Source organism: Arachis stenosperma, chromosome 8 (assembly GCF_014773155.1).
Source record: "Arachis stenosperma cultivar V10309 chromosome 8, arast.V10309.gnm1.PFL2, whole genome shotgun sequence".
Taxonomy (NCBI): Eukaryota; Viridiplantae; Streptophyta; class Magnoliopsida; order Fabales; family Fabaceae; genus Arachis; species Arachis stenosperma.
Window position 1 is genome coordinate 48348311 of NC_080384.1, and position 26616 is coordinate 48374926.

The 26616-nt window shown below is 33.7% G+C and overlaps 3 protein-coding genes across 4 annotated transcripts; 1 reads left to right on the top strand and 2 right to left on the bottom strand.

Annotated features, from left to right (window-relative positions):
- The first annotated feature begins 4928 nt into the window (after positions 1–4928).
- Positions 4929–11243, top strand: LOC130946364 (probable 1-deoxy-D-xylulose-5-phosphate synthase, chloroplastic). Its single transcript, XM_057875090.1, has 10 exons — positions 4929–5276; positions 6375–6494; positions 6597–6761; positions 6998–7148; positions 7317–7585; positions 7851–8133; positions 8691–8983; positions 9538–9816; positions 9992–10276; positions 10824–11243. Exons 1-10 carry the CDS (start codon positions 5100–5102, stop codon positions 10974–10976), a joined length of 2175 nt encoding a protein of 724 aa, XP_057731073.1. The 5' UTR covers positions 4929–5099; the 3' UTR covers positions 10977–11243.
- A 1725-nt stretch (positions 11244–12968) lies between these two features.
- LOC130946735 (nucleolar complex-associated protein 3) lies at positions 12969–20282 on the bottom strand. The gene is made up of 13 exons (XM_057875576.1): positions 20034–20282; positions 19540–19709; positions 19234–19427; positions 17877–18085; positions 17652–17754; positions 17252–17415; positions 16829–16967; positions 16423–16599; positions 16207–16343; positions 15174–15503; positions 14533–14672; positions 14330–14427; positions 12969–13714 (listed from the first exon to the last, which is right to left on the bottom strand). The coding sequence occupies exons 1-13, from the start codon at positions 20195–20197 to the stop codon at positions 13220–13222; spliced, it is 2520 nt and encodes an 839-aa protein (XP_057731559.1). The 5' UTR covers positions 20198–20282; the 3' UTR covers positions 12969–13219.
- Positions 20283–21998: 1716 nt separating this feature from the next.
- LOC130944906 (cytosolic Fe-S cluster assembly factor NBP35) lies at positions 21999–26432 on the bottom strand. 2 transcript variants are annotated; one of them, XM_057873493.1, is made up of 4 exons: positions 26180–26432; positions 24621–24690; positions 24412–24513; positions 21999–23100 (listed from the first exon to the last, which is right to left on the bottom strand). In XM_057873493.1, exons 2-4 carry the CDS (start codon positions 24655–24657, stop codon positions 22172–22174), a joined length of 1068 nt encoding a protein of 355 aa, XP_057729476.1. In that variant the 5' UTR covers positions 24658–24690; positions 26180–26432; the 3' UTR covers positions 21999–22171. The 2 variants fall into 2 exon arrangements, with proteins under 2 accessions (XP_057729476.1, XP_057729477.1); XM_057873494.1 differs by lacking the exon at positions 26180–26432 and adding an exon at positions 25985–26000.
- Positions 26433–26616: the final 184 nt, after the last annotated feature.

Here is a 26616-nt window from a genome sequence, read left to right on the forward strand (position 1 = left end):
ACTGTTGCATTGTAAACATTTCCAAGGGCCATACATAACCATTTGGAAGAAAATTGTTAATGTCATTAGCACTAAAATCAAATACACTTTATCTCAAATTTTAAATCCATAGAAATGAAGATGAAACAAGAAGAGAAGTTATCATATCCCAACACCTTACCGAGAGAGTATATGAAAGGAATAATGAATTGAGTTTAAAGTTAGATGAAAAAACAAATAATAAACTATATCATTTCTTATTTCTAAAATGTGAATAAAACATAATCCATTTGTTCAAAGAATACTATTTTCGATCTAGTTTTGGATCCTTACACTAAATACAAGGGAGTGGCATGGACTAAATAAAACTGGAAAAAAAAATCGGCAGCCTAATCAACATGAAAAAAAAAAAGAAAATCTACAACAACAAGAGCTGAGCAACAAGCAACAAGCAACAACATCAAAGCCTAACTTTTGAACCAGTTTTAATAATTTTGATAGTAATAACAAAAGAGTTTCAGAATCACTAACTACAAGAAGTGTCACATTCATAATTGCGATTTAAACAAACAATTCTAGCGTGTGGCATTACATTCTGTTTCTGTCTCACCATTATAAATTCCAAAGTATAAAGTGAGGCCAATAAAAAATACTTTTGTACATTAAAAATTAATTATTAAATTAATTATTATATATTTATATATAAGATAAATTATTATTTTGGTCTTTTATATTTAGATTAAATTTTAATTTAGTTTTTAACGTTTTAAATATCTTATTTCTCTCCCAAAATTTTTAAAATAGTTTAATATTGTCCTGCCGTTAAATTTGACACTAATAATTATGGAATGAGTAACGTAAATATTAATAAGGTTAATAATTAATACCTATCTTCTTCCATGTATCAGAAAAACATAAGCAAGATTTTCTTGAAATACTTTTTTCTCTCAATTTTTTTTTGGTACAAAATTTAAAATTCTAACCATCCATCATCAACGCTTTAAAATCAAAGGAAAATTTTATATTGATATTCATTGGTGGATTAATATTACTTACATATTAAAATCGAATACTATTAACTTTTCAATACGCAAATTGTTTGTGTCAAATTTAATAGTGAGACAATATTAAACTTGCTTAAAACTTTTTTTTTAATTGAAATAGGACATTTTAAAGTTTTTAAAATTGAAATAAAATATTTAAAACATTCGGAACCAAATTAAAATTCAGTCTTATTGAGTTTAAAGTAAAACAATAATAATTATTTGATAATGATAAAATATTATTGGTTGTATTAAAAGTCCAAAAATATTTATAGTATGTGATTATTGTGCAAAAAAATAAAATGCAACTAAATGAGTCCAAATTCCATTGCAAACAATCTCTTCTCCCTTCGGCCCCATAATTCACGTGTTGTGCCCACAAAATAAGGATAAAAATATGTTTTACAAGCTAAATAACATGTTTAGAAGTAAGTTTAGACAAAATGAAAAACTGATTCACCAAGCTTTAACATTAAAAAGGAAAAAGAGAAAAAAAAGTCAAATGTTAGAGCCAAAAGAAAAATCAAAATCAGATTTGGTACAGAAGTTAATCAAAGAAGTTAAGTTACTATCTTTGTGCAATCATTCTTTAACTTATTGAAGTTAACATTTTTTTTTGCAGCACATTTTCTAGTAAGAAGAAGAAAATAGAGGTTATTTTTCTCTGCTGCAAATCAAATGACACAATTAAAATTTGAAGCTAAAAAATGAATCAATGGTACAGATCTTTAAAGTCAAAAGAAAAGGAAAAAAGAGAAGTAACTAGGTCAGAATTTAAGCTAATTCTACTAACCATAAAACTCTAATGCAACCACATCTCTTTTATGCATCTCAGCTATAATTTTTTGGGAAGAAGATAAAGTCAAAGGTGATCTACTTGTTCAAAATCGGTATCCTCACTAAACTCAAGTTTTGGAAATTTTATCCTTATAAAAAAGGTGGATATTATCATAAAGATTTTATAATAAAGTTTTGCAATTCACTCATTGGAATGTATGGCAAGTTTGGTCACATTGATTCTGCAGTCAAGTTGTTTGAGAAAACGCCTCTTCCAGACTTGGTTTCTTGGAATTCAATGGTTGGCGCGTATTTGATAGTCCAACAATATTTCACCTCTTTGAAGTGGTTTAGGACGATGCTCCAGGCTGGGATTCGCCCCAATAAGTCCAGCTTAATCAATGCGCTGGAGGCATGTTCTCACTGTTTTTATAATTTATGGGGAAGAGAAGTGCATTGCTATGAGCTCAAGATGGGTTTTGAATCAAATGTTATGGTCCAGACATCGCTTCCTGACATGTACAGCAAGTGTAGGTTATTAAGTTATGTAGAGAGGGTTTTCGATAGTATATATTCGAGGAACATTGTTGCTTGGAATGCAATGATTGGTGCTTATGCTCTGAACGGTCAACCAATTCAGGCTTTTGATTCTTTGGAGAATATACTCAAGGATGATAAATTGACTGTTGATACTGTCACACTCATAAACCTGCTTCCTTCTTGTGCACAACTAGGAGCTGTTTTGCAGGGTAAGACTATCCGTGGACTTGCCATAAGGAAAGGCTCTCTATCTCATCCGGTATTGAAAACAGCTCTGCTCGACATGTATGGCGAGTTTGAAATACTGAAGTTGGTAGAAGTAACCTTCGATCAAATGATCCGTCATGAGAATTCACCCTCCTCCTTTGTATCGAAGTACTAGATCCATAACTGTCGTGCGATGCCTGTGACAAACTGCCACCACAACCACCATTTCCTATCTCCATCCAGTCAGCCAGCCAGGGATTACGGCTCCTACTTACCTCTACTGCCACCAAAAGTGTTCACGGTGATGTATTTATCGTTCAAATTGGGATTATAGTTTATCCACTCCAAGGACTAATTTGACGTCTTAAACAAGACTTATCTTGTCATCAACAACATGCTACAGCCTGACATTTCCCACCTTGGCAGTTAACGGCCCACGTCAGCAGACGTTTGCCAACTCAGCTACGGAGATGACGGAAGGACGAACGTGATCAGGTAAGGTATCTTTGGAGGACGATTTTGATTAATTTTGACTTTCGGGGACGAAAATGGAGATCGATGTATCTTTCAGGGACGAAATTGACTATTAACTCACAATTAAAACTTGGAGGCAAAGAATGAATCAATGGTGCAGATCTTTGAAGTCAAAAGAAAAGGAAAAAAGAGAAGTAGTTAGGTCAGAATTTAAGCCAACTCTGCTAGCCATAAAACTCTAATGCAACCACATCTCTTTTCTGCATCTCTGCTCTAATTTTTTGGGAAGAAGATAAAGTCAAAGGTGATCTACTTGTTCAAAATCGGTATCCTCACTAAACTCAAGTTTTGGAAGTTTTAACCTTATAAAAAAGGTGGATACTATCATAAAGATTTTATAATTGTCTTCATATAAAAATATTTTCTTTTGACCTTTGGATGATGAATTGTATGGTTAGATTGATATGTTCCAAAAGTGTTGTCTTTGTGTAAAGTGTGGCTAAATAAATAAATCACATTTTTTAACAAAGCATCTTCATGAAAAGATGTTTTTGCCATCTTCATTTGAGTAGTTACCTATAAAAAAAGGTAAATGGCTAAAAATTGAAACAAAGAGAGTAAGCACACTTTTTAGGTCTTTATAGCACTTTAGTTATACCTTCTCCTTTATGCTTTTACATTGAAATTTCTGTTATTCAATTTTATCTTTATTTCAATCAATGAAAAAAGATAAATTTGTGAAGTATCAGTACAAGTCATTACGAGAAAAGATAAAGAGAATAAATTTGGAGAAAAGCCAAATATTATGTCAATCTTTTTTGTTATCATTTATGTTTTGTTTTCATGAATTTGAGAAGTTTTCTTTGCTAAATTAGGTGAGCACTTAGTGTTGAGAGTCTATGGACTGAACTTAGCCAAATCAAACTTTGTTAGAACTTTGGTTTGTCCTTAATAGGATTAGATAGGATCCTTGAAAATTGGTGATTGTAATCTTTAAAATAGATAGTAGAAATTCTACCATAGTTATAGTAGAGACTAAATGTAGGCCACATTGCATATAGTGGTTGAATCATGATATATAATTGTGTTATTTTATCTTCTCTACTTTTTTTTATTTGCTCGTTATGAGATAAAATGAAATTATCTCCTACTTAATTAACTTCACAAACAACATAGCAACACATAGTATTAATTTTTCTTTTTTGCTTTGTTCCTGTTTCATTTGTTGAGAGACAAAATAAAATTATTTTCTGCATAATCAATAGTACAGATATCACAATAATTTTATCTTAAATTCTGTTTGAAATTTAAAATATACAAAATTAAAAGTAATCATAGATTCAACCCCTTTCTCTAGTCATTAAAAATCTTTAAATTTAAACATTAGAAACTAAATAATATTTTATCCTTATATATAAATATATATTATTTAATTTATTTTAATATGTATTTTATATTTTTATAATTTAATAATTAATTTTTTATATACATAAAATATGAGTAAATCTAATAATATGTATTATACAAGAGCATCTAATTAGTAAAAATGATAAAATATCATTTATTTATTTTATCTTTTTTTTTTATAAAATTTAAGAATAAAAAAATACAAAAAACACAAAAACAAATCAAACACATATTTATATTTGAATGTGAAAATTGTTAATTATTATTAATAGAAATAATGTTTATTTCATGGTTGTAGATTCATAGAGTAACATATTAGTAAACAAAAATCAAACACCAAAGTAACTGCTTAAGAAAAATTAGGGATCAATCTAGAATTTACTTAGCAAGGTAAAATCTTGATGAGTTGTGACACTATGCAGAAACAATGACTCCGTGGAAAGCATACATGCTTAGATTTCTTAGCTCATTGCCATTTGTTAGTTAATGGCAAGTGCCGTTCACTATTATTCCCTGCCTTCCATCTTCAAATCTCTCTCTCTCTCATCAAAATCTCAATCAACCAAAACAAGAATTTCATTCTCTTCTTCTTTTGCTTCATCCCTAACTATTACTTCATGGTTCCCCTTAATCTGAAACTGTGAACTGTGATCGTTTTTTCCTCTTTCTCTTATGGATATGGCTACTGCACCTGCGACACACTGTTCCTTTGGAATTCCCATTCACTCGCATGCCGCTTCTTCTTCTTCTTTCCCTAACAGATTGGACTGTTCCTCTTCCTCCCGCTTCCCTCTTCATCTAGAACTTTCTACGATTTCCATCTTCCCTCGTTCTTCTTCTCCTCTAAAGGTAACTTTTTTTTTTTGTATTTCCTTATTCTCAATTCTAAATGTAATTGCTGACTTGCACGCTACAATTAAAGTAAACAAGAAAAAAAATGTCTTTCCTTTGAGTTTTAGTTAATGCACCTCAAATTCATATCCCTAACTGCTTAAGGAAGTGCCTATGCTAATTAACTTAGTTTTCAGGTAAGAATTCAGTTACTAGGTAAGAATATATTGTTAGGATTCATTTTATTATGCAAATTATGGAGTGCATCATTCAAGCTGTGAAGTTGGTGATATCTGCGGGTTTGAAATGTCATGATATGGGACATAGGAACTGAATTCAATCTGTATGAGTTGAATTCTTAAATTTGGTCACATTTGACATAATAGACAGATTAGATTAGGAAACCTTTAACTTCAGTCTTCAAGAGTATTTAAACTGCTTACATTAGTTTGATTGACCTTAAAAGTTATTAACTACTTACTATAGTACATGAAAAAAGCATCGGAACATTCTTAAACTAATCATATGAAGTGTAACTCTTATATATACCACGGAGGAAGAGTGGGAAGAGTGATTCTTTCTCCATTTTAATCTATCACCACAAAATAATTAAAGAAGAGAGATAAATGACTAGTTGTCAAACAATGTAGAGTAAGAATTTTGTATTCTATAGAAGATGATAAGTTTTGGATAAGAAATTACCTATGTTATTGGATGGAGGGAGTTTAACCTAGTAAATTACATGATTGAATTCAATTCCTTGTTTTGATCCAGCTTATGGAGAATTGAATAATCTATTTTTACTATTATACCCTTCATTAATAAAAACATTGAAGAAATGCCTTACAGGCAGCTCATTGGAAATTTAGAATAACTTCTATATATAAACTAATTCTATATTGTCACCTTCCTATGCCATTCTTGTTAAACTAGTTTAATATAACTGAAAGGCGACATGATACTTTCTTGTATTTTTATTGTATGACAAATGTCGTTGCATAGATATTATTATCTAATATTATGATTAAAGTTGTAAGAGTGTTTCAAAGAAGGGAGGCAAGTCTAATTAGCTGTGTTCTGGATGAGTGAGTGATATCTGATATGTTCTGGATGTAGGGATCAATGGATCGAGTATGTGCACGGCCTGATATTGATGATTTCTACTGGGAGAAGATTTCAACACCCATACTTGACACAATTGAAAATCCTATTTGCTTGAAAAACTTATCTCTTAAGGTTAGCTATAAGATCTTAGAAAATTTATCTTTAGAATATTGGTTTTGCAATGTTCGTACTTGTCTTTTTTGACATATCGGAGCTAAATAATTCTCTTCTCAGGAACTGAAACAACTAGCTGGGGAGCTCCGTCTGGAGTTGTCTTCAATTATGTCGAGTACACAAATACCATTGAGTGCAAGCATAGCTGCAGTGGAGCTGACGATTGCAATGCACCATGTTTTTCATGCTCCAGTAGACAAGATATTATGGGATGTCGGCGAACAAGTAAGGTTTTAATTTATATGAGGGGAAAAAAAAAAGAAATGCTGATGTCCCATTCTTATTTTACTTTTTCCCACTTGCCTTTTGAGGGTGGAAAGGAGAATGCAGATCACAAATTTTGCTACTTGGAGTTAAATTTGTAACTAAACAATGAATAATCATTTTTCCCCCTTTCTTTCTATGAAAGCCAATGAATGGCCTCTTTTGGATAATGTAGCCTATTCATCATTTGCGTGCAGACGTATGCACATAAGATTCTTACAGGAAGACGATCTCTCATGTACACAATGAGACAAAAGAATGGTATCTCTGGTTTTACTTCTCGATTTGAGAGTGAATATGATGCATTTGGTGCAGGTCATGGATGCAACAGTATTTCTGCTGGACTAGGTAGTTTGTATGTCCTTTTTCAGCTTTTTCCATATTTTATTGGTTTTCTTGCTGTTCTGAGTATAAATATGTAGTTGGGTTAATAAAATACTTGTTTCCTATGAAATTAAAAGTTTCGTAGGTAAATTAATTGGTACTCAAACTTGTATCTGGTATATTTTATTTTAGGCATGGCTGTTGCACGAGATATGAAGGGGAGGCGAGAACGCATAGTAACAGTAATCAGCAATTTGACAACAATGGCCGGTCAAGTGTACGAGGCAATGAGCAATGCAGGATATTTGGACTCAAATTTGGTGGTAGTTTTGAATGACAGCCGGCATTCCCTACTCCCTAAAGTTGATGAGGGCCCAAAGACATCCATCAATGCCCTCTCTAGTACCTTGAGCAAGCTCCAGTCCAGTAAATCTTTCCGAAGATTTAGAGAAGCTGCTAAGGCATGACTTGTTTTCTCTTCCTTTGTTTTGAAAAGAATGCTATATATTTTCATTCATTGTGCTACTTGCCAGCATGCAGGGTTTATATGGCAATGACATCGCTTTTTACTTCAAAATGATCCTACTAGGGAAAGCATTATACTCTCAAATAATTGATATGTTTAATATGCTCTTCCTTTCAGGCTTCAATTTCAGTGTCTTAATTCCCTTTGCTTTAGACTCTCGTTATGTTTAAGTATATGGTAATTTGTATTCATTGTCCCAGGGTGTCACAAAACGAATTGGTAGAGGTATGCATGAATGGGCAGCAAAAGTTGACGAATATGCCCGTGGGTTGATTGGCCCATTAGGTTCTACTCTCTTTGATGAGCTTGGTCTGTACTACATAGGCCCAGTGGATGGTAATAATATTGAAGATCTAGTTTGTGTTCTGCAAGAAGTTGCTTCGCTCGATTCAATGGGTCCTGTCTTGGTTCATGTTATAACTGATGATAATCAGGGAGTAGAAAACAATAAAAGAAGTGATATAACCGACGGGCAGGAAGATGGTATGCATTAGTAGGGATCTTTTCTTGTGGTAATTTTTGGATCATCGTTAAGCCTGACAGCTTATCTTTGCCACTATGAGTGCACGTTCTAGTTCCCTTGTTCATCTTTCTCATTTTTCTTTTCCCTAGTTGATTTCACATCCTTAATTGGTTCAAAATGAACAAATATCGCATACAACAACAAATGAACAACCACAAGATAGACTATCGACATAAATCGATGGAATCTAAAAGTTCAGTAAAATCATCTAAAAGTGAAGATTTTTTAATGGTTTCTTCTAAATATTTCTTAAGATTTCCTTTAAGTGGATCCACCAAAATCTTTCCAAGCTGTTTCCTGATATGGGCTGTAACCAGCATTGAAATTGTTTATTTTCTTATCTGAGTTCAGCTTAGTATGATTTGAACAGCATATAGTTGTAAAACCATGTTCCTAATGGAAGAAAATTATAAAATTCTGTTCTTTATAGCTTTACTGTGTTATTTGTCTTGAAATTTTAGATCATACATGATTTTGCTGAAGAGGTTTTAATGAATTGCCTATGTTGACATTTCAGATTCTATAAAATCAAATTTTTTACATTATGATGTTCGGCAACGGACATATGGGGATTGCTTTGTGGAGACTCTGGTTTCAGAAGCCGAGAAAGACAAAGATATTGTAGTTGTTAATACAGGAACCATGATGGAGCCATCACTAGAGCTGTTTCGGGAAAAATTTCCCGATAGGTTTTTTGATGTGGGAATGGCCGAGCAACATGCAGTCACCTTTGCTTCTGGCTTGTCATGTGGTGGATTGAAGCCTTTCTGTGTTATACCTTCTTCCTTTCTACAAAGGGCATATGACCAGGTCAGTCCTTATTAACTACCCTAATAGCCAATTAGCCATTATCTGTTGTTGTAGACAATCAGAATTGTCTTGGGGAAAAACATATTTCTGGTTGAAATTAGTTAAGTTTTCACGGTTTGAAAAAAAATAAAATAAAAACTTTGGAACATTGAACTTGGACTATATCAAGAAATGTTTTGAAATCTAGAGCATTATGATTATTGTTACTATTAAATTTATTAATACTGTCACAAGTGAGATAGGGAGAGGACAGTGGTAATTGCACTGTATATCTGGTACATGCTTCGGCTTCCAAATTATAAGGAGTGAAGGGAATTTTACTTCATGAACCTTGAGCCATTAGTCGGTGACCTATGGCACTATTTTTGTTGTGTGAGAGTAACTATGCTTCATATATTTGTATAGGACATCGAATAATGCAAATGTCTGGGTAAAACCAAAAGGTACATTACCTTACCAGTTACCAGTAATGTGCTAAAGGAATGGTTAGTGCACATTGCATATTATATATAAGTAATCAGTATTTTAACATGTTAGTTACATATGGTATGCAGGTTGTCCATGATGTAGATCAACAGAAAATTCCGGTACGCTTTGTCATCACAAGTGCAGGATTGGTGGGCTCTGATGGTCCTCTCCAATGTGGGGCATTTGACATAACCTTTATGTCATGCTTACCGAACATGATTGTTATGGCACCGTCTGATGAAATCGAACTCGTGCACATGGTGGCTACTGCTATTCATGTCAATGATCGGCCGATTTGCTTTCGGTATCCCAGGGGTGCTCTTGTTGGGAGAGACCAAACTATATGTGATGGAGTCCCCATTGAGGTAATCAGTGACACCCTATTTTCTTTATCCATTGTGACTTGTGCCAAATCTCATTACCTGACATTAAACCTGAGGAAGCATCATTCATTTTCACACTGCAAAATTATTTCTTGAACTATAAGATAATGTGATATCTTCCTTCTTTAATTTTGGAGTGATTAATAATTTTTCACAGATTGGAGAAGGAAGAGTTCTTCTTGAAGGTAAAGATGTTGCTTTACTGGGATATGGATCAATGGTTCAGAACTGCCTTAAGGCTCATACACTTCTTGCAAAGCTTGGCATTGAGGTCACTGTTGCTGATGCAAGGTTTTGCAAGCCCCTTGACATCAAGCTTCTGAGGCAGCTCTGTAAGCATCATTCGTTCCTGATTACTGTCGAGGAAGGATCTATTGGAGGATTCGGTTCTCATGTTGCACAGTTCATTGCACTTGATGGACTGCTTGATGGAAGCATTAAGGTACTACAACTTTTATTATATTTGACAGCTGTGAATTAATTGTGTTAAGTACCTAAGCAAAGTGGGGATCACATTAAAAGCTAGCAGATATCCAGGTAGTAGCCACTCGGCTATAGGTTATCAGTATTCAGTATTCACCTTAATCTAGCCTATTGGTAGCCATTTTCATACCGCCAACAACCAAGCTCGGATACTATTTTTAAGTACCTGGAAAAAGGAGGAACCAAACTTTAAAAACTAGCTGTTAAGAGAAAAGACTACTTTCCTTAAATACATCATCAAGCATCCCATGATAGCCAAGTCCTTAGTAGTTTAATTTTGGTTATTGGGCTTTGTGGCCAACTTTTACTAACCACGTAGCCAATAGGTCCCTGTATCTTTGAAAAACCTCCTTAATTTAAAGATCATTTTGTAATTTTACATGTATTTGTTGCATTTTAAAATATCTAGGCTGGACATATTATATGGTGAGGTATATATGACTAAATTTTTTTTGGACCATTTTTATTATTTTCTGTTTCTTATTCTCTCTATCAACTCTTTCCAGTGGCGACCAATAGTCTTACCGGATAGTTATATTGAGCATGCATCACCAAACGAGCAGCTTCAGCAGGCGGGGTTAACCGGACATCACATTGCCGCCACAACATTGAGTTTGCTTGGCCGTACCCGCGAAGCTCTCCAATTCATGTGTTCTTGACCTCCATACTTGTCATTCATTTCTGACTATGATAAAGGGATATCCGATGGTTGCATCGAATAATGTTGAAAGCAAGGCTCTATTTCAGGTTTATTGATCTCTTTTGTACTTGTAATCTTGTGAGGTTTTACTTTACATGTATGATGATAGAAATAAACCACGAATGCCATTTGTAAAATGTATAGAATGCATGTCAAATAGGATGAGAAAAAGGTCATGTAAAGTGTAACAATCTAACCAATCAAGATTGAGAGTTTTTTTACAAAATTGGCTTGTTTAATATAACTGTATAAGTAGGTTAAGGCTTTTATTTTCTCTTCTTTTTTGTCCCCCTTAATATTGAGGAATGAGACTAATCATTTCTCATAATCTTCTAATTGGAGTTCTCCACTAATCTAATTAAGAACTTAGGGTTATAATGTGTTATCATGATGTGTAAGGCTATTTATTACCTCAGCAAATCCTTATAGGTGAAAGGAATTCTTCCCCCCCATCGCTAATTCTATGGTTAAAACATAAGGATAATAAAATGTGATTAACAGGCTAGTCATGAATATTGCCAAATATTGCCATAGGTTATTATTTCTTCCAACTTTTAACAATGCATTTTCTTTAAAAGTGGTCTTTAAAATAATTATTTTATAAAAACAATAACATAATTATATACTAAAAAATATTGAAAAATTACATAGATACTTTCATATTAGAGGATAATATCATATCATCACTGTCTAAAACAATGATTTTATGTTTCTATATATAATTACATATTATACTTCTAACTAACTTTTCTAATTTTATTGACATTAGAATATAATTGCTTTTGTTAATTTATCATTTTTTAGTAAGACAAAAGAAAGTAAGAATTAAGTTAGTTGTTAATTCGTATAAAATACGTGTTTTGGACCAAAACCAAAGAATGCGTAAACCAAAAAATACATATTCTAGTCAGTCATATAATTTTTTTTGAAATAACATGTTTATATATTATAAAATTTAGCAATATTAAATTAATATAAAAAATTGTATAATTCAAATTAAAAACTTAAAAATATTTATAAAAATATTTGTATTTAAGCAATATGTAAACACTAGAAGAGAAGTACAGTTTGAAAAATAGTAAGAATTTTGAATTTGACAACATTAAATTGGCCCAAGAATAATTTGCGTCCTTTAATTTCAGAAGTTAAATTTAAAAACCATTTGAATCACTCCTAATGATAATATAATAGTAACACTAAAACAAATTGTGTTATAACATATATTACTAACTGACACATCATCACTATATTATACATTCTATTATACTTTTGCTGAATTATGTTCTGGCAAATGGCACAGTATATCCTCATTATCACGGAAAATACTAGACAAATTAATTCAAACTCAACGACACTCTGACCAACCAAAATAGGAAGACTTGTGCCAATAAGTTGTGATTCAGAGGCATTTATGATTTGTCTCCCTCTCTGGATAGGATTGGGCATGTCTTGAACATAATTAACTTTTAATCTTTTATGCTTAGAAAGCTAGGATAACATGAAATCGAAAATTATGAAATATAACTCAATTGTATAAATTCAAATTTTAAGACTTGACATCTCTCTATAAATCAACCATATTTTTAATAAATTTAAAAAACGAAAAAATAAACATCAACTCTTTCATCTCTCCTTTATATATACAATTAAAAAACAGATATAAAGTTATATATTACCTATCATATTTAATGAAATATTATAAGAGAAAATTACAAAATAAAATTAAACAACTATCATAAATAAATATGGAATATTTTTTTCATAAAAAATACTAGAAACGTTTCTTAATTAATATTTTCATTATCTTTAATTGTAAACCTGATAACTAAATAGTAAATCTAAAATCTAATATAAAAAGTACAATGTATATTTTAATTCCTTATAAAATTCTGAATTTTAAGTAAAATTCCAATTTCAAAAGGCAACGAAATAAAAGTCTAGATATTGCAGATGTTCTAATTCCAATTTCAAATTTCTTTATAAACCTTCTAATAAAGTACTTCTGTAAAATGAATATCACTCTCTTCTAATCAAAAAATAATTTTACACTTTATCAGCAGGTACACCAAACCGGCACAAAACTGGTGACCAATGGCTTCTAGTCCTCTTACCTGATTGATAATTGGTCTGGTTTTCACAACTACGGAAACAACGAAAATAAAACTACAAAATTTCATGTTATCTATAAGCCATATACATCTATTAAGCAATGGCTTTCTTCTTTGGTTTTGATCTTTGCTTTTGTTTCTTATATTGTTCATATAGCTGTAGTGATAGTGTAGTCTTATCCAACTCCTTTCTCAACCTTTCATTCTCCCTGATGTCGCGAAGAAGCGTAAAATGGGAACTGAGTTTCTCATGCAACTCATCCTCATTGAATGAACTTGAAATGACTGATGCAGAACCAATGGAGGGTGATGTTGCAGGAGCATTTGTTCTTCTCTTCTTGTTATTCAATTTTATAGTGCCACTATGTTGCGGGAAAGTTAATTCCTGATCAAGAGACATTTCCATTAAAGCTAGTGTAGGAGAGGTTTTTGAGAGAATGACTTGATTCTGTGCAACACTCATGCTTGATATACCAGAGGCCATTGTTGATATAGAAGGATGATAATGCTTGGACAAAAGATTGAGTTCCCAAAGCACAGAAGCAAGAGCTCCACTTAAATTGGGATCCGTGGAATATGGTTGATATTTCTGCACATCAAAGAGGGAAAGAAAGGGGACACAGTTTAAGTCTCACACATCATTGTAGGTGTTCAATTCATAGATACTTAAAATAAGTGGAGCCGCAATTACTTTGGTACTCTTAGGAAATTAGATGGTAAATTTACTCTGTCTTATATATTATAGCATAATAAATCTAACTATATATGTATTTAATACATGAAATAAATTTCTTTACATGTATCAAGTTTGAATTAAACTCTAGGTAATTTAACTTATCGCAATTCCATTTTCATGGAACTAACTATTTGCGTAATTCTAAAGTATATTTGATGCATGTTTCAAAAGCTTATTTTTATCCAAAAATTTTAGCTATGTAATGGATTGGTTAAATGTAAGATTATTTCGAGTGTTAAAGGTGCGCAAAACAAATCTCTCATGCAATAACACATAATAGAAGATAATTTACCCTTTAGTTTCAGAAAGGTACCCGTGTAATTGCCTATATTTTTTTCTCAATGATTAACATTCCTTTCATGGATACTTCAAAATTTTATAAGACTACAGCGGGAGAAGCCATAATATGGTGACTATAGGTGATTTAAAAACTGTGAAACACAGAAGAAATGAACTTAATAAGCTTACTGGGATTGTTCCAGAAACTGAGCCCCCTCCAGTGTCATTTTCCAACAGATTTCTGCACTTCACATTCTTTTGAAGGAGATGCCTTACTGTGACCAATGCTGAAACAGGTTCAAATGAAAATCACATATCAAGTTGCTTTTTCTTTTATTTTATATCTCATTTTCACACCTTTTTTTTTGGGTTATGAGAATATTAAAACTTACCAGCCATGGACTCAGCAGATCCAAAGCACAGCGACAATGTAGCCAAACGCTTTATGAATGCAGCAGTCTTTTGCATGTCATGTTGCTTATCTTCACACAACATTATCTTCAAAGCTTCTGCTAACACCTCTCCTTGATCTCTATTTCATATACATGAAACATGAGTCAAATAGAACAACATATTAAAAAGCACGCAGAAAAATGAAGAAAAACAATTCATGGTTGTACAACAGAAATTGGACGTTGAAAGGGCCGAGCAGCTCAGTGTACAGGACACCCACTGGTGTCGTCATAGAAAAGGTCAATGCATTTCTAGGATTTGAACCAATGACTTCCAGGCCATAGGGGAGGAGGGGGACGAGAAAAATAAATAGTAATTTCAGTAGCGGATAAAGACTTCAACACTAATGAAACCAACTCATTCAAAATAGCTAGTTATTAAGCAGAGACCAAGGAATTCTTCAAACCATTAACAGTATGATTTAGTATTATGATTTTCCAAATTTATACGAAGACTCGTGCAAGCAAATCGACAGACATGCACATATGAAAAAGTACATCAATATCAGTATCCATGAACTACTGATGAAATACCCTATCTTGCAAGTGATAATTTTCATAATAGTGATAGTCAAATTCACCTTCCAGGCCTGTATTCAAGTATAAGACGGTAAAGATGGATGAAGAAGTCTTGCAAATCAACATTCAGAGCATCAAGATTATTCCTCATCACTTTAAAAGCAACAATGCAACATTGGAGACGTTCGGTCACAGTCAAAAATTTAGGACACTTCTCAGAACTGTTGCCAGAGTTACTACCATCAGAAGCAAGTACTTTGAGATGGTTCATTAGGTCCCCCATGAAGTCGAGGTCAATCAAATGTGAAAACTTTCCCAGTCCTTTGAGACAAGGAGCAAACAATGGGTGGGATTCCACTGCAGCAGATGATGCCCCAGTATTTACTTCAGGCCTGAAAAAGAAAGTGAAGAAATTATGATCCATATGAACAGAATATGACCAGCAACCACCCCAAAAATTTAATACAACATAAGAGAAAAATAAACACTGCAAAAGAAAAAGAATGGAAGTTTTTTAATTAGAAAAATAAAGCAAAGAAAATTGTAAAATATAACAATACATCAAAACTAGCAAAAAGATATACAAAGCATCAAGTTTAAACTGACATATCACTATGTTTGGATACTAAAGGGGAGTCTTGATGCTTTTCTGAGCATCATATGCAAGAAATGCTCACACACAACCCTACGTGCATACACGTATGCTTGCACAACTGAGCAAAGAATCTTCACAGGCTCACAGTGAAGTTCCCCTACAGAGGACCAGCTGCTGGCAGGGGCATATGGTACTCCTCAGCACAAGTGCAAGAAACACAGGAAAGTTCAAGTAAATAAATTTTCAAAAGATAAATAAATAAAAATAAATTGTTTGTATACCTTTTCTATGTTCTCTTTCTTATATTACACTCCTCAAACACATCTAGATGTCTCAAGATTGAAGTTTTTTAATAATCAATATTTTTTCAAGAAAAACAAGTTTCTTTTCCTCATTTTAAAAATTAAATAATAAAAAAATATCGTCACACCCTATCAATCCAATAACCGATTTTGCCTCACTGTAATACAAATACACAAACATATTATATAAATACAAACCTGGTTGCTATAAAATGCATCGTGTGCTTCAAAATGCGAAAATATGTCTCAAACACGGCAGAGAGTGTTTCAGATTGCATTTGTCTCCTCTCCATAACATCTGGGGCAAACGATGCAGCCTTGTACTCAGCTTCAACCTATAGAAAGCATCAATTCAATCTTATCTCAAACAATAACCAGAACAATCATAATATGTGATTTATTTATAAAAATTACCTCCTCTTTTGTCTTAGAGATCATTTCATGCTTACTTCTCTTTCTATCATTATCTGGCAACTGATTTGATGCCTCCATGTTTTTTCTCTTCTTATTTTTCTTGTTTTTAAATTTCTGATCCTCGTCTTTCTTCTCAGTCTTCCCAAGATCCTCATCGAATGAAAGAGACAAAAACACCTGAAGAATTATAAAACAACAAACATCACTCGACAGCTTTGTGCTGAATGAAAAACCTTCCACAAAAAATTTAATGAGTTCTGCAAAGAGCATTTATGATTCTATCACTCTATCAGTTTATAAAGAGCAGCATCAACTTATTAGAGAAAGAGAAAATTGACGACGAACAAAATTCAAACACAATAGAAGTAAAGGAATTAGCAACTCCCATAAGAAACAAAACCCATACCTCAACAGAATCAGGATGCAACTGACAATTATTAGCCTTGACAAGATCGGCAATCAATCGAACAGCCTCTACAGTAGCCTCACCACCATGTTTACCCTCATTTGTAAACAATGATTTAACTGTAGAGCAACAAAGTTTCCTGTTAAATAGAAACAAGGAAATTTTATCAGATAGATAGGAAACATAAAAGTCAAAAACACACACACCCCCACAGAAAATAGATTATTAGCAATAAAATGAATTAGCAGAAATAGTATCTTTCTAAAAGAAGATATTATGGGAAGCTTTTGAAGACAAGAATAGGTAAAACAATTATAGGCTAAACTCACCATTTTTTGAGAAATTGAAATTAGAAAGGTGCTTCGCATTCCAGAAGAATCCAAATATAATATAGAATAGCTCACAGCAAACATACAACTGTACCTTATGGCCTCATTAGTAGAGCTTATGTTTCTGACAGTAGCATCCAACAGGTTTTCCCTGAAGTTGAAATGAGGATGTATGTCGAGCAATGTACAAATACAACGTACTGCTACAAGTTGAAATAAGGGCTTCTTTTCTAAGTACATCAGCCTTTGCAGGTATGCCTGGCAACATAATAAAAAATATAAAAAAACATTTTAGTGGCATAAATATCAAACCACATTAATATCTATATAGTACTTCTAAATAAATATCCTAAATATTTTTACCACTGGGAAAAGTAGGTTCCAGAAGCAACAATGCAAGCATTAGAAGTAAAGTAATATCTGATAGTAAACTTTCTTTCATCTTAATTAGGTAATCATAGTAAACTAAATCGCACTCAAATGTGAATATGAACCTTGTATGCCGAAAGTAGAGTTGATTCATAGTAACGCATCTTTCTCACAGTCTTTGAAACCTTCATTTCCAGTTCTTTCTCAGTAGGAAGCCTTATTCGATAGCTGAGAAATCACACAAAAGTGGAGCATATATTAAGCAAAAAAGCATTAGTGTGGAAGCAGACAAAATACAGATGTTCACTACATATAAACAATGCAATGTTAGATAGAGCTATTAGGCATACCCAGGGACAATATCTTTAAATACAGCCAAGAGTGACAGAAGTCCAAGTTTAACAATGGTAGGATCATTGTCTTTAGATATCTGTAGCATATCCTTCAGAAATTTAATATTGGACTCAGGGTCTGTAAGTAATGCATTTCCCAACTCTGCAAGTTTACACTTCTTAGATTCAAAAACCTCCTCAGTTGTAAGATCTTCTTTTACCTCAGCCTGAATAAATATGACATAACATAGCAAATATCACTCGTTAATCCCAAATAGTAGCATGGAGCAGCTGACACCCAAACCAAAAATAAGCCAACTAAAATTCATGGTGTAGACTCTAAGCATGCAATCAACATCAGTATAGTGCATATCTAACTAGACAATATAGTGCCCTAACGAAATTTAAACTTCTTAAGACTTGCATAACTGGCCCAACAGCTTTGTTTTTGGGGTAAGCCAATGAAGACAAATAAAGGAAAGCAAAAGAAAGGTTTCATCACCAGAAAAAAATAATCCACCTGCACACATAAAAGAAACCCTAACTAAGAGGGCAGAGGACATCAGCAGTTTAGAATGAGCAGAAGCAAGAAGCCTGCTAAAATGAAAAAACAGTTGTAGAGAAGGAGAGGAGGCTGTGACTGAGGAAGAGACAAACAAATGAGAAAACCCTATACTGAAGCTTGATATGGGGCAAAATCACCACACAGTCCTCAATAATCTTCAGAGACAATGGGAAACAGTGGCTTTTGTTGCCACCCATGGATCACAGTGCAACCATGGAACTGAAGAGAGGCATTTAAGATGCCTTTGTCAATTTTGTCTGCAACGACACAATGCCCCAGCATTGTGGCAGCACAAAATGCCACAATTGACAACTATGTAAAGAATTTTACGCACAACGCTGAGTTCAATGAAAAAGGTGGCACCACATGTGAATATATAAAATTTATAACCAATACAAAGAAAAGCAATTACTTTTTTTTCAAACAAACATGATTGTTAAGTGGCGTGAGACGACTATTAGACATTGGAAAGAGATAACTTTAGTGCCTTACTACTAGTGATATTCAGAAAGACAGATCACTTACAAGAAAAATGTTCAGAATCAAACAAGTAGATCTACAATATATTATATAATTATAAATGCATTAGCACTAAATAAGGTCGACCAAGTGGAAGAAAATCAGAATATTGATAAAATAACTGGTTGTTGGCCATTTATTACTTTTAGTTAATTCCATAGGCCTCCTTTCTCAATTCCATTGAAAATTTGATACAACAGTATAACAATAATATATAAATAAATAAGATATGGAACTCTTAAACCACAAAAGGAGTTAAAATTGAGAATATTAGGATGACTGAGCAAATACCAGTACAGTGGCTTGTGGTGTTTGTTCCACTTCTGCTTTTGGCACCTCTTTCCCTTGCTTTTTCCCCTCCTTCCTCAACTTCTTAAGTTTGGCTCTCTTTTCAGCCTTAGTTAGCTTCACCAGACTTTTTCTATCATTTACATCCTCTCCCGTTTCCTCTTCACTTGGACCATTTTGTGATTCTGCCTTTGTAGCTGCAAAATGCAAGAACAAAATCAATTACAAAATTGTTCAAACAAAAAGACAGAAAAAGCACCGTTAAGTGACCACAATGCACCTAATTTACATGAAAGGGGTTCTAGATACCTGTCCGGTAATGGAGTTGTCCATCCAAAGACTTGATTGGAAGAACATCAACTCGGTCAACCTGTATTCCTGTTTCTTCTTTTTCCTTCTTGAGAGCATTCTTTCGCAGCCGTTTCTCATAAAGTTTCTCCAAAGCATCATCTTTAGCATCAGCAACTCGAGTAACATGCCTTAGTAATCACAAAAAACAAAAGTCACAGCCTAAGTAAAAATGTAGCAGCTCAAGCCATAAAACTCAAAATGCAAAAGCAATAACCTAACGGTCAGAAAAATTCTCCCAAGTTAACAACCTAAAGCTTATTATTTAACCAAAGATAACTGCTCAAAATTCTCGATTTTTAGTTGTGCCATAAGAAATTGCAAAAGTTCGAAATAGTCATGCACTTGAGTAATGAAGTTTTAGGGTTCCCATGGAGGAAATTCCAATAAACAAAGGTACAAAAGCAAGCATTGTAAGTATGGGAAAGGAGGAGATTTGGAAGAAAGAAACGTACTTGGTGATTGATTGCGTGTCAAGGGTGGAGAATAAGGAAGCGTAACCGCGATTCTCATTGACGAACTGGAGGTCCTCATCGGAGACCTCGACCTCGTCGTCGGGAATCTCCGGCGGGAGGTCCGGTGGAAGAACTATCTTCTCCTTCTGCTTCTTCTTCCCCATTACGGTTGCGTTGCGTTGACCGCGTTGAGGGTGATAAACAGATAGGACTTGGAACTTGGAAGGATAGTGAAAGGGTTTTCCTAGGGTTTAAAACTGGGTTTTAGTATTTGTTTTTACGATAATGCCCTTGCTCAAAGAGAATAAGGTATGATTCAATTTGGACCAAACTTTGCACAATCATATGCTTGTTTAATTTCCAGCAAATCAGCCAATATATCATTCACTAGACCCATCACAATATTTATTTACAAATAAAGATGTTTCAAAAATTCAATGTCAACAAATCAGCGAATCTATTTTCATTCGTATACTTGCTTTTACAACACTAAAACTAAATATGTAGTTCCTTTTGCTTCCTTTGCCTTCTATGATGCATAAATTGTGTATTCACTAGCTTTCTCATTTGTATAAGAGAAAAAGACAAATAAATTTTTAATTTTATAATTCAAAAACATATAAGTTCTTAACTAATTAAAAATATAAAAATGTCCTTTATTTTTTAAAATGCGATACATTTAGGTTTTTTTATCTAAAATATATATGAACAAATAGGTCTTCCGAAAAAATTTAGATGTTTCGCGTTTTAAAAAGTGAAAGACGTCTTTAAATTTTTAATTGGTTAAAAACTTATTTGTTTTCTAAATAAATAAAAGATTAAGGACCTATTTGTTTTATTTATTTTCCTTGTCTTTTTTGTTTAAAAAATCAGATAAGTTTGTATACAATTAAACATTTCATACCAACCACATAAGTTATAACTTTGCCATTTAATACCAACCACAGAAGTTATAACTTTGCACCTCCCCCACCAACTTTGGCATAACAATATTCAATCTATTAGCCAAAACCTTTAACACTACTTTGTAACGTATCATTTTGAGGTCTGTAATCTTTGAGCTCATTTGCTTCGTCAAATTTCTTAGCCAGTGCCACCTATGTTACGGTTACTTTTCCTTGGTAATTTACCGTTTACAAAGAAACTGGGTACCTCTTGAAAAATGAAGTTGAACCCATCTAATAGTGGTGTCTTAGTTGATTCACAATCCCAAACAATTTCTTTTATCTCTTTATTACCTGGTATAACTTCCCAGCTGAAGGCCTTCTTGTTTTGAAACTTGTTTAACATTCCATTTTGGATGAAGCATCTAATAAAGAGCTTCTTCCTCTTCTCTTCCTTTTCTTTTTAGCATTTCACTGGAAACGGTTTTTTCCCCCTTCTTGTATTGAAACTTGGAGTTCCAACATAGATTATTTCGATTGTACTAGTTATTTATATATACATGAAAAGTTTTATTCATTGGAAAGTTGTGGTTTGATCATTTTTGTATCATTTGTATTAATATTTCCATATTTTACCAAATTATAGTTTCAAGAGTCTAATCTAGCATAGTATTTGACACAATTAAGCACAGGTTTGTTGTTAGAATTAAGTACAATCCTCCCCCTCACCCCCCAAAAATCCCCAACAAAAATAATAATTAGGATAGTTTGCTTTTTGATATAGAACACAAAAAGAATGACAATATGGAACATGTGATATAGATGAAGCATCCACAAAAACAAGTTTGTGAATCACAGGGATGTCCTTGCGAGTTTACCAATCAATGGTTTTGAAGAACCAATGAAAATTTGATTGTGCGCTTAAACTTGAAAGCAAAATTCAAATAGATACACATCAACATTCCGCTCCAGTGTATTGAAGAAACATTCACATATGAATATGATAATTCTCAAACACAAAATTTGAAACTTGTTATAATGTAAATTTATCTATAGCTCAGATTGTGAAGTGCATAAAGCATAACCACCCAAAAACAAAACTTCTAATACCACATTGCCTCATTGACTCAACTCCATAGCAATTTGGTTTATTACATACATACCAATCATTTAAGTGCCAGACAAATTCCCTTGCAGAGATACATAGACAAAACTAGTTTCAATTTACAAATATTCCCTCATAAAGCAAATTTTCTACACTCCATTACTAGCTGCCATTGACAACCCATTTGCTTCTATCAACTTCTCTATAATCTTCTTTAATGCAGGAGCGCTCACGACACAATCTTTATCAGCAAAGCAGGACCTGCCTTCTTCAGCTGCCTTACAAAGTTGCGGATCTAGTGGAACCCTACCGAGAAAAGGCACCCCCATTTCATTGCACATTTTCAGTGCGCCACCACCACTACTATCGAAAACTTCACTGCATGCCATCAAATTCAGCATTTCCGGTGCTTTTTCTCTCATGTATCCCAATATCCATTCCGTAACATCTTTCTGCTCACCATTATCCGTCAACTTCATGAACTTAAAATCCATTAGGGGCTGGCACAGGCCACTCATATTCTCTACTACCCCAAGAACTTTCACTCCAACTTTCTTGCAGAAATTCACCTCTTTTCTCACATCAATAAGAGAGACTTGCTGAGGAGTGGTGACTATAATTGCACCATCTACTCCAGTTGCATCAAGGCATTGAACAATTGAAATGTGCTCATCTGAGGTACCAGGAGGAGCATCAACAACAAGGAAATCAAGCTCACCCCAATAGACGTCTTTCAAAAACTGCTTAATAAGCCCATTTTTGCGGGGGCCTCTCCATATAACGGCATCATCAGGATTTGGAAGCATGAATCCAATTGACATGACACCGAGGTTGGACTCCACATAGACAGGAGACCACCCAAGGTTGCTCTGATGTATATCTTGACGTTCTAGACCGAGCATCTTAGGGATGCTTGGACCACAAATGTCAATGTCAAGAAGACCCACTTGAAAGTCCATTGCTGCTAAAGCAAATGCCAGCTGGGCGGAAAATGTGCTCTTGCCTACTCCTCCTTTTCCTGACAAGACCAATATTTTATGCTTCACAGTAGCCATTCTTTCTGCGATAGCAACTAGGTCTGCAGAAACAAACATAGAAGGTGACAAAAGGTCTTAATGGTACTAAAATCAGCAGAAAAAGTAAATCTATAACAAGAATGAAAGAAAAAAAATCTAAGTTCCTACTTTCAGTCAATAATTCAATATGACCTATAATCAAAACCAAGAGTCTTGCAAACAATGTATAAAGCCCAAAAGAACTCTCACCACCAGAAAAAAAAATGTATCACTATTATGCATAAAATAGAGGGTCCAAAAAAGACATCTTTGGGATAACAATAAGTTGTTTTAGCATTGAGACACACTTCTAAGTTCTAACACCACTCTTATCCATATGTTCTCTCTTTCTTTCCCCTGTTAAGCTAAGATGTGTCCACTATATGCATTAGATTGATGGTCTTTGTGATTTGCGTGTTTAGAGTCATGACTTTTGATTATTAATAATTTTTTTCCCATCTTTTGAGTGTTTATTTTCTGTGCTATCTGCTGCATTAGTCATCTTGCTATCTTCTATCCAGAATTAACCACTATGGGGTAAATGAGGAATTGGGTAACCACAGACTTCTAGAATCTTCTAATACATCAAGACTGAGGCAATCTTATTGTGAGGATTATTAGTCGGTAGAATATATAGGATGTTCAAGTCAACAAGGCGGCAATCATGAAAACAAATTTCAATTGACCTAACCCCTTTTTAACTACAGAAAAACCATATTGAGAAACCCAAACTGTAAATCCTTCACAAAGCAGTCATCCTATACCATCAAACATCCAACAAAATAAAAGCTCCACCAAGACACCCAACACTTAATGAACCAGGATAGGGTAAAAAAAAATAGTTTCCTTAACTGACCCAAAAAATAAAAATCAAACATTTGATTCGGGTTTAAGTCATGACTCTCGAAGGAAATCATGAATTAGGTCCCTTCCATGTCACAGAATGGAATTCCCTACCAACTCACCCATATAAGAAATAACAACAGTGGGGTAAGCAAAGATAGAAATGATAACACTTAATGCGTGCAAGTACTTTTAAGCTCACAACAAGACATTGAGAAATAATTCTTAGGAAACCTGGAACTAGGAAAGTTATGACCTAGTAGTCCTTCATTACATTGAGTTGCAGTAATATTATATGCAGGAGAGGGCAGCTGCACATAATGCATAATACACCTTAGCTACACTACATACAAGCCTACCTCACTAAAATCTTAGCTGATTATCTAATAATAACAATCCCAAATTCCAGAATTATTAGGGAATGGTTCTTGAACATGCTCTATATAAATCTCCATCATATAATTAGTGAATATGAGTGTGAGAGAAAGTACCCGGGTCAGGTCCTTTGGGAGCGGTGGCACAAATTTGTTGATTGGGGCATCCTTCACATGCATCAGATTTTCCTGCAGATTCTGACTGAGGACCTGGACAATCTGTAAACGCCACAATAACTTTTTCAATTATTTAAAAAAAAAAAAAAGAAGAAAACAAGCACAGCAATACTCCAAAACATAGAAAGAGTATATGAATATGAGCATACGCTCGTTGGCATTTTCAGGAATATCTCCGTTGTCCATGGAAGCTATTCTCTTCTCTTATGTGGAGAAACCCTGTAGAATGAAAAGAAGTTAAAACTGTTTAATTAACTCCAAAACAGAAAGAGAAGTTAGATAATTAGATGGAATATGTATTAATTAAAACATAAGTGAGAGTCTACAAAGCAACAATCCCAAAATTAGATAAGTTAGATAATTGAGAATAAAGGTGTATCTAATTAAAGACCTCAAATAGCGGAAGCATAAAAAAAATCCCAAAATTATTATAATTAAGAAAAAAAATTGAATTTCCCTAAAATCTAGAAATAAGGACAAAGGAAATTACTAAGTTCTAATCAAGGTTATGAAAACCAAACCAATCATTGAACTGCTCTAACTACTGATTTTCTAGTTCAATGGTTCAACTAGTTCAACTATGGTTCAACTGAAGTAACAAAATTATAATAAAATAATATATAAAATATAAATAAACACGCAAAACATAACTATATTCTAATATAAACCTTAAAATTAATCCAAATTAAAAGTTCTACATCAACCAAAGTGTTATAATCTCATCCAAGTCCAACACAAAAGTCAAATCATCACCGATTAGGCTTGAAAATTAATTAATAAACTGCCCAAACCTACATCAATAAAACCATATACTATAGAAAGAAGCAACAAATATAAATTGATAAATGCTTGAATCTTGATGTATATAGTAACAAAACAATTTTAATCCAATTTCTATAGAATACCAGTACAGCATTCAAAGGGGTAAGGGCTAGAGAAAACAATAATAGATTTGAAGATTTATCGGTTTTCTTTCCTCAATAATGAAATACCACCAAGTGAAATCAAATTATAAGAAGAAATGCAGCTGTACAAGACAAGACAGCCACACAAGTACTGCACAACCACCGAATAATATGTATACATAGGATCTATAGCAGCTTATATCTTCCACAACTGGATAATTAGGGGATTTCGTCAAGAATTACATTCATAAATTTCAACTTTTCAGCTGGTAGGGTTAACACTAAGATGCTTATCAACAATAGGAAAAACATAATAATAGGAATAAAATCAAGTAGCAACATGGTCCGAGCACCAAGTGAAAAATCAACAAGCCTGAAAATGAAGGATGGTAGGTTTAACTATTCCTGTATTATTAACAAATTGGCAATTATTAACAAATCATAAAGAACAATAACAGCAACAACTACAAGAGCTGAACAATTAATAGCAAAAAATTTAATTAAACAATCAGGAACAATAACAGCAAATAAATTCAATAACTACAGGAACTGAACATCTATGCAATTAACAAGAAGAATCAGCAACAACAAAAACAACAAAGTACTAACAGAGGCTGAAGAAGAAGAATTAGCAACAACAAGAACAATTAACAGAGGCCGAAGAAGTGGGAAGGGGAGGAGGTTCAAACTAATCACCACGAAACTAGTACCCGTATGAGCCTTTTCTTACTTGGATGGGCAACACAACAACTAACAGAGGCTGAAGAAGAAGAATCAGCAACAGTAACAACAAGAATCATTACCAGAGGCTGAAGAAGAGAGCCTGAGGGAAGCACTGCTGGAGGCGACGCGACGTGAAGAGGACTACGAAGACAAGGCGATGAGCGCGACGGAGGAAGACCACGGCAGGAGACGAGCGCGACGATCGGCTGGACCAGATGGGATGGCCGTAGCTGGAGAAGAAGGGGATGACGGTCGCCGGAGGCTGGAGGCTGGAGGCTGGAGGCTGGAGGATTTGAGTTCAGGGTTCTAGACTTCTCGGGAGACGGAAGAGAAGGATGTGATTTTAGGTATCTATTTGGGTTCGTTTGGATTTAAATTTTTTTCTTAATTTCTGTTTTTTTTTTTTTTGTCCTGAACGATCAAAAACGGCATCGTTTAGGGGAATTTTCAAAACCGGACGGTTCGGTCCAAACTAAAGTAAAATAGTGGTCTTTTAGATTCACTCGATTGTCTGATT

What these genes read in the sequence shown, in the direction of transcription:
- LOC130946364 (XM_057875090.1), top strand. Translation starts at nt 5,100, where the DNA reads ATGGATATGGCTACTGCACCTGCGACACACTGTTCCTTTGGAATTCCC. An exon ending in GTTCTTCTTCTCCTCTAAAG is followed by an intron (nt 5,277 to 6,374) that starts GTAACTTTTTTT and finishes TTCTGGATGTAG; the next exon opens with GGATCAATGGATCGAGTATG. An exon ending in TATGGGATGTCGGCGAACAA is followed by an intron (nt 6,762 to 6,997) that starts GTAAGGTTTTAA and finishes ATTTGCGTGCAG; the next exon opens with ACGTATGCACATAAGATTCT.
- LOC130946735 (XM_057875576.1), bottom strand. Translation starts at nt 20,197, where the DNA reads ATGGGGAAGAAGAAGCAGAAGGAGAAGATAGTTCTTCCACCGGACCTC. An exon ending in TCTACTAATGAGGCCATAAG is followed by an intron (nt 16,968 to 17,251) that starts GTACAGTTGTAT and finishes TCTATTTAACAG; the next exon opens with GAAACTTTGTTGCTCTACAG. An exon ending in CTTGAATACAGGCCTGGAAG is followed by an intron (nt 14,673 to 15,173) that starts GTGAATTTGACT and finishes TATATGAAATAG; the next exon opens with AGATCAAGGAGAGGTGTTAG.
- LOC130944906 (XM_057873493.1), bottom strand. Translation starts at nt 24,657, where the DNA reads ATGGACAACGGAGATATTCCTGAAAATGCCAACGAGC. An exon ending in TCCTGAAAATGCCAACGAGC is followed by an intron (nt 24,514 to 24,620) that starts GTATGCTCATAT and finishes TGGCGTTTACAG; the next exon opens with ATTGTCCAGGTCCTCAGTCA. An exon ending in TCCCAAAGGACCTGACCCGG is followed by an intron (nt 23,101 to 24,411) that starts GTACTTTCTCTC and finishes TTGTTTCTGCAG; the next exon opens with ACCTAGTTGCTATCGCAGAA.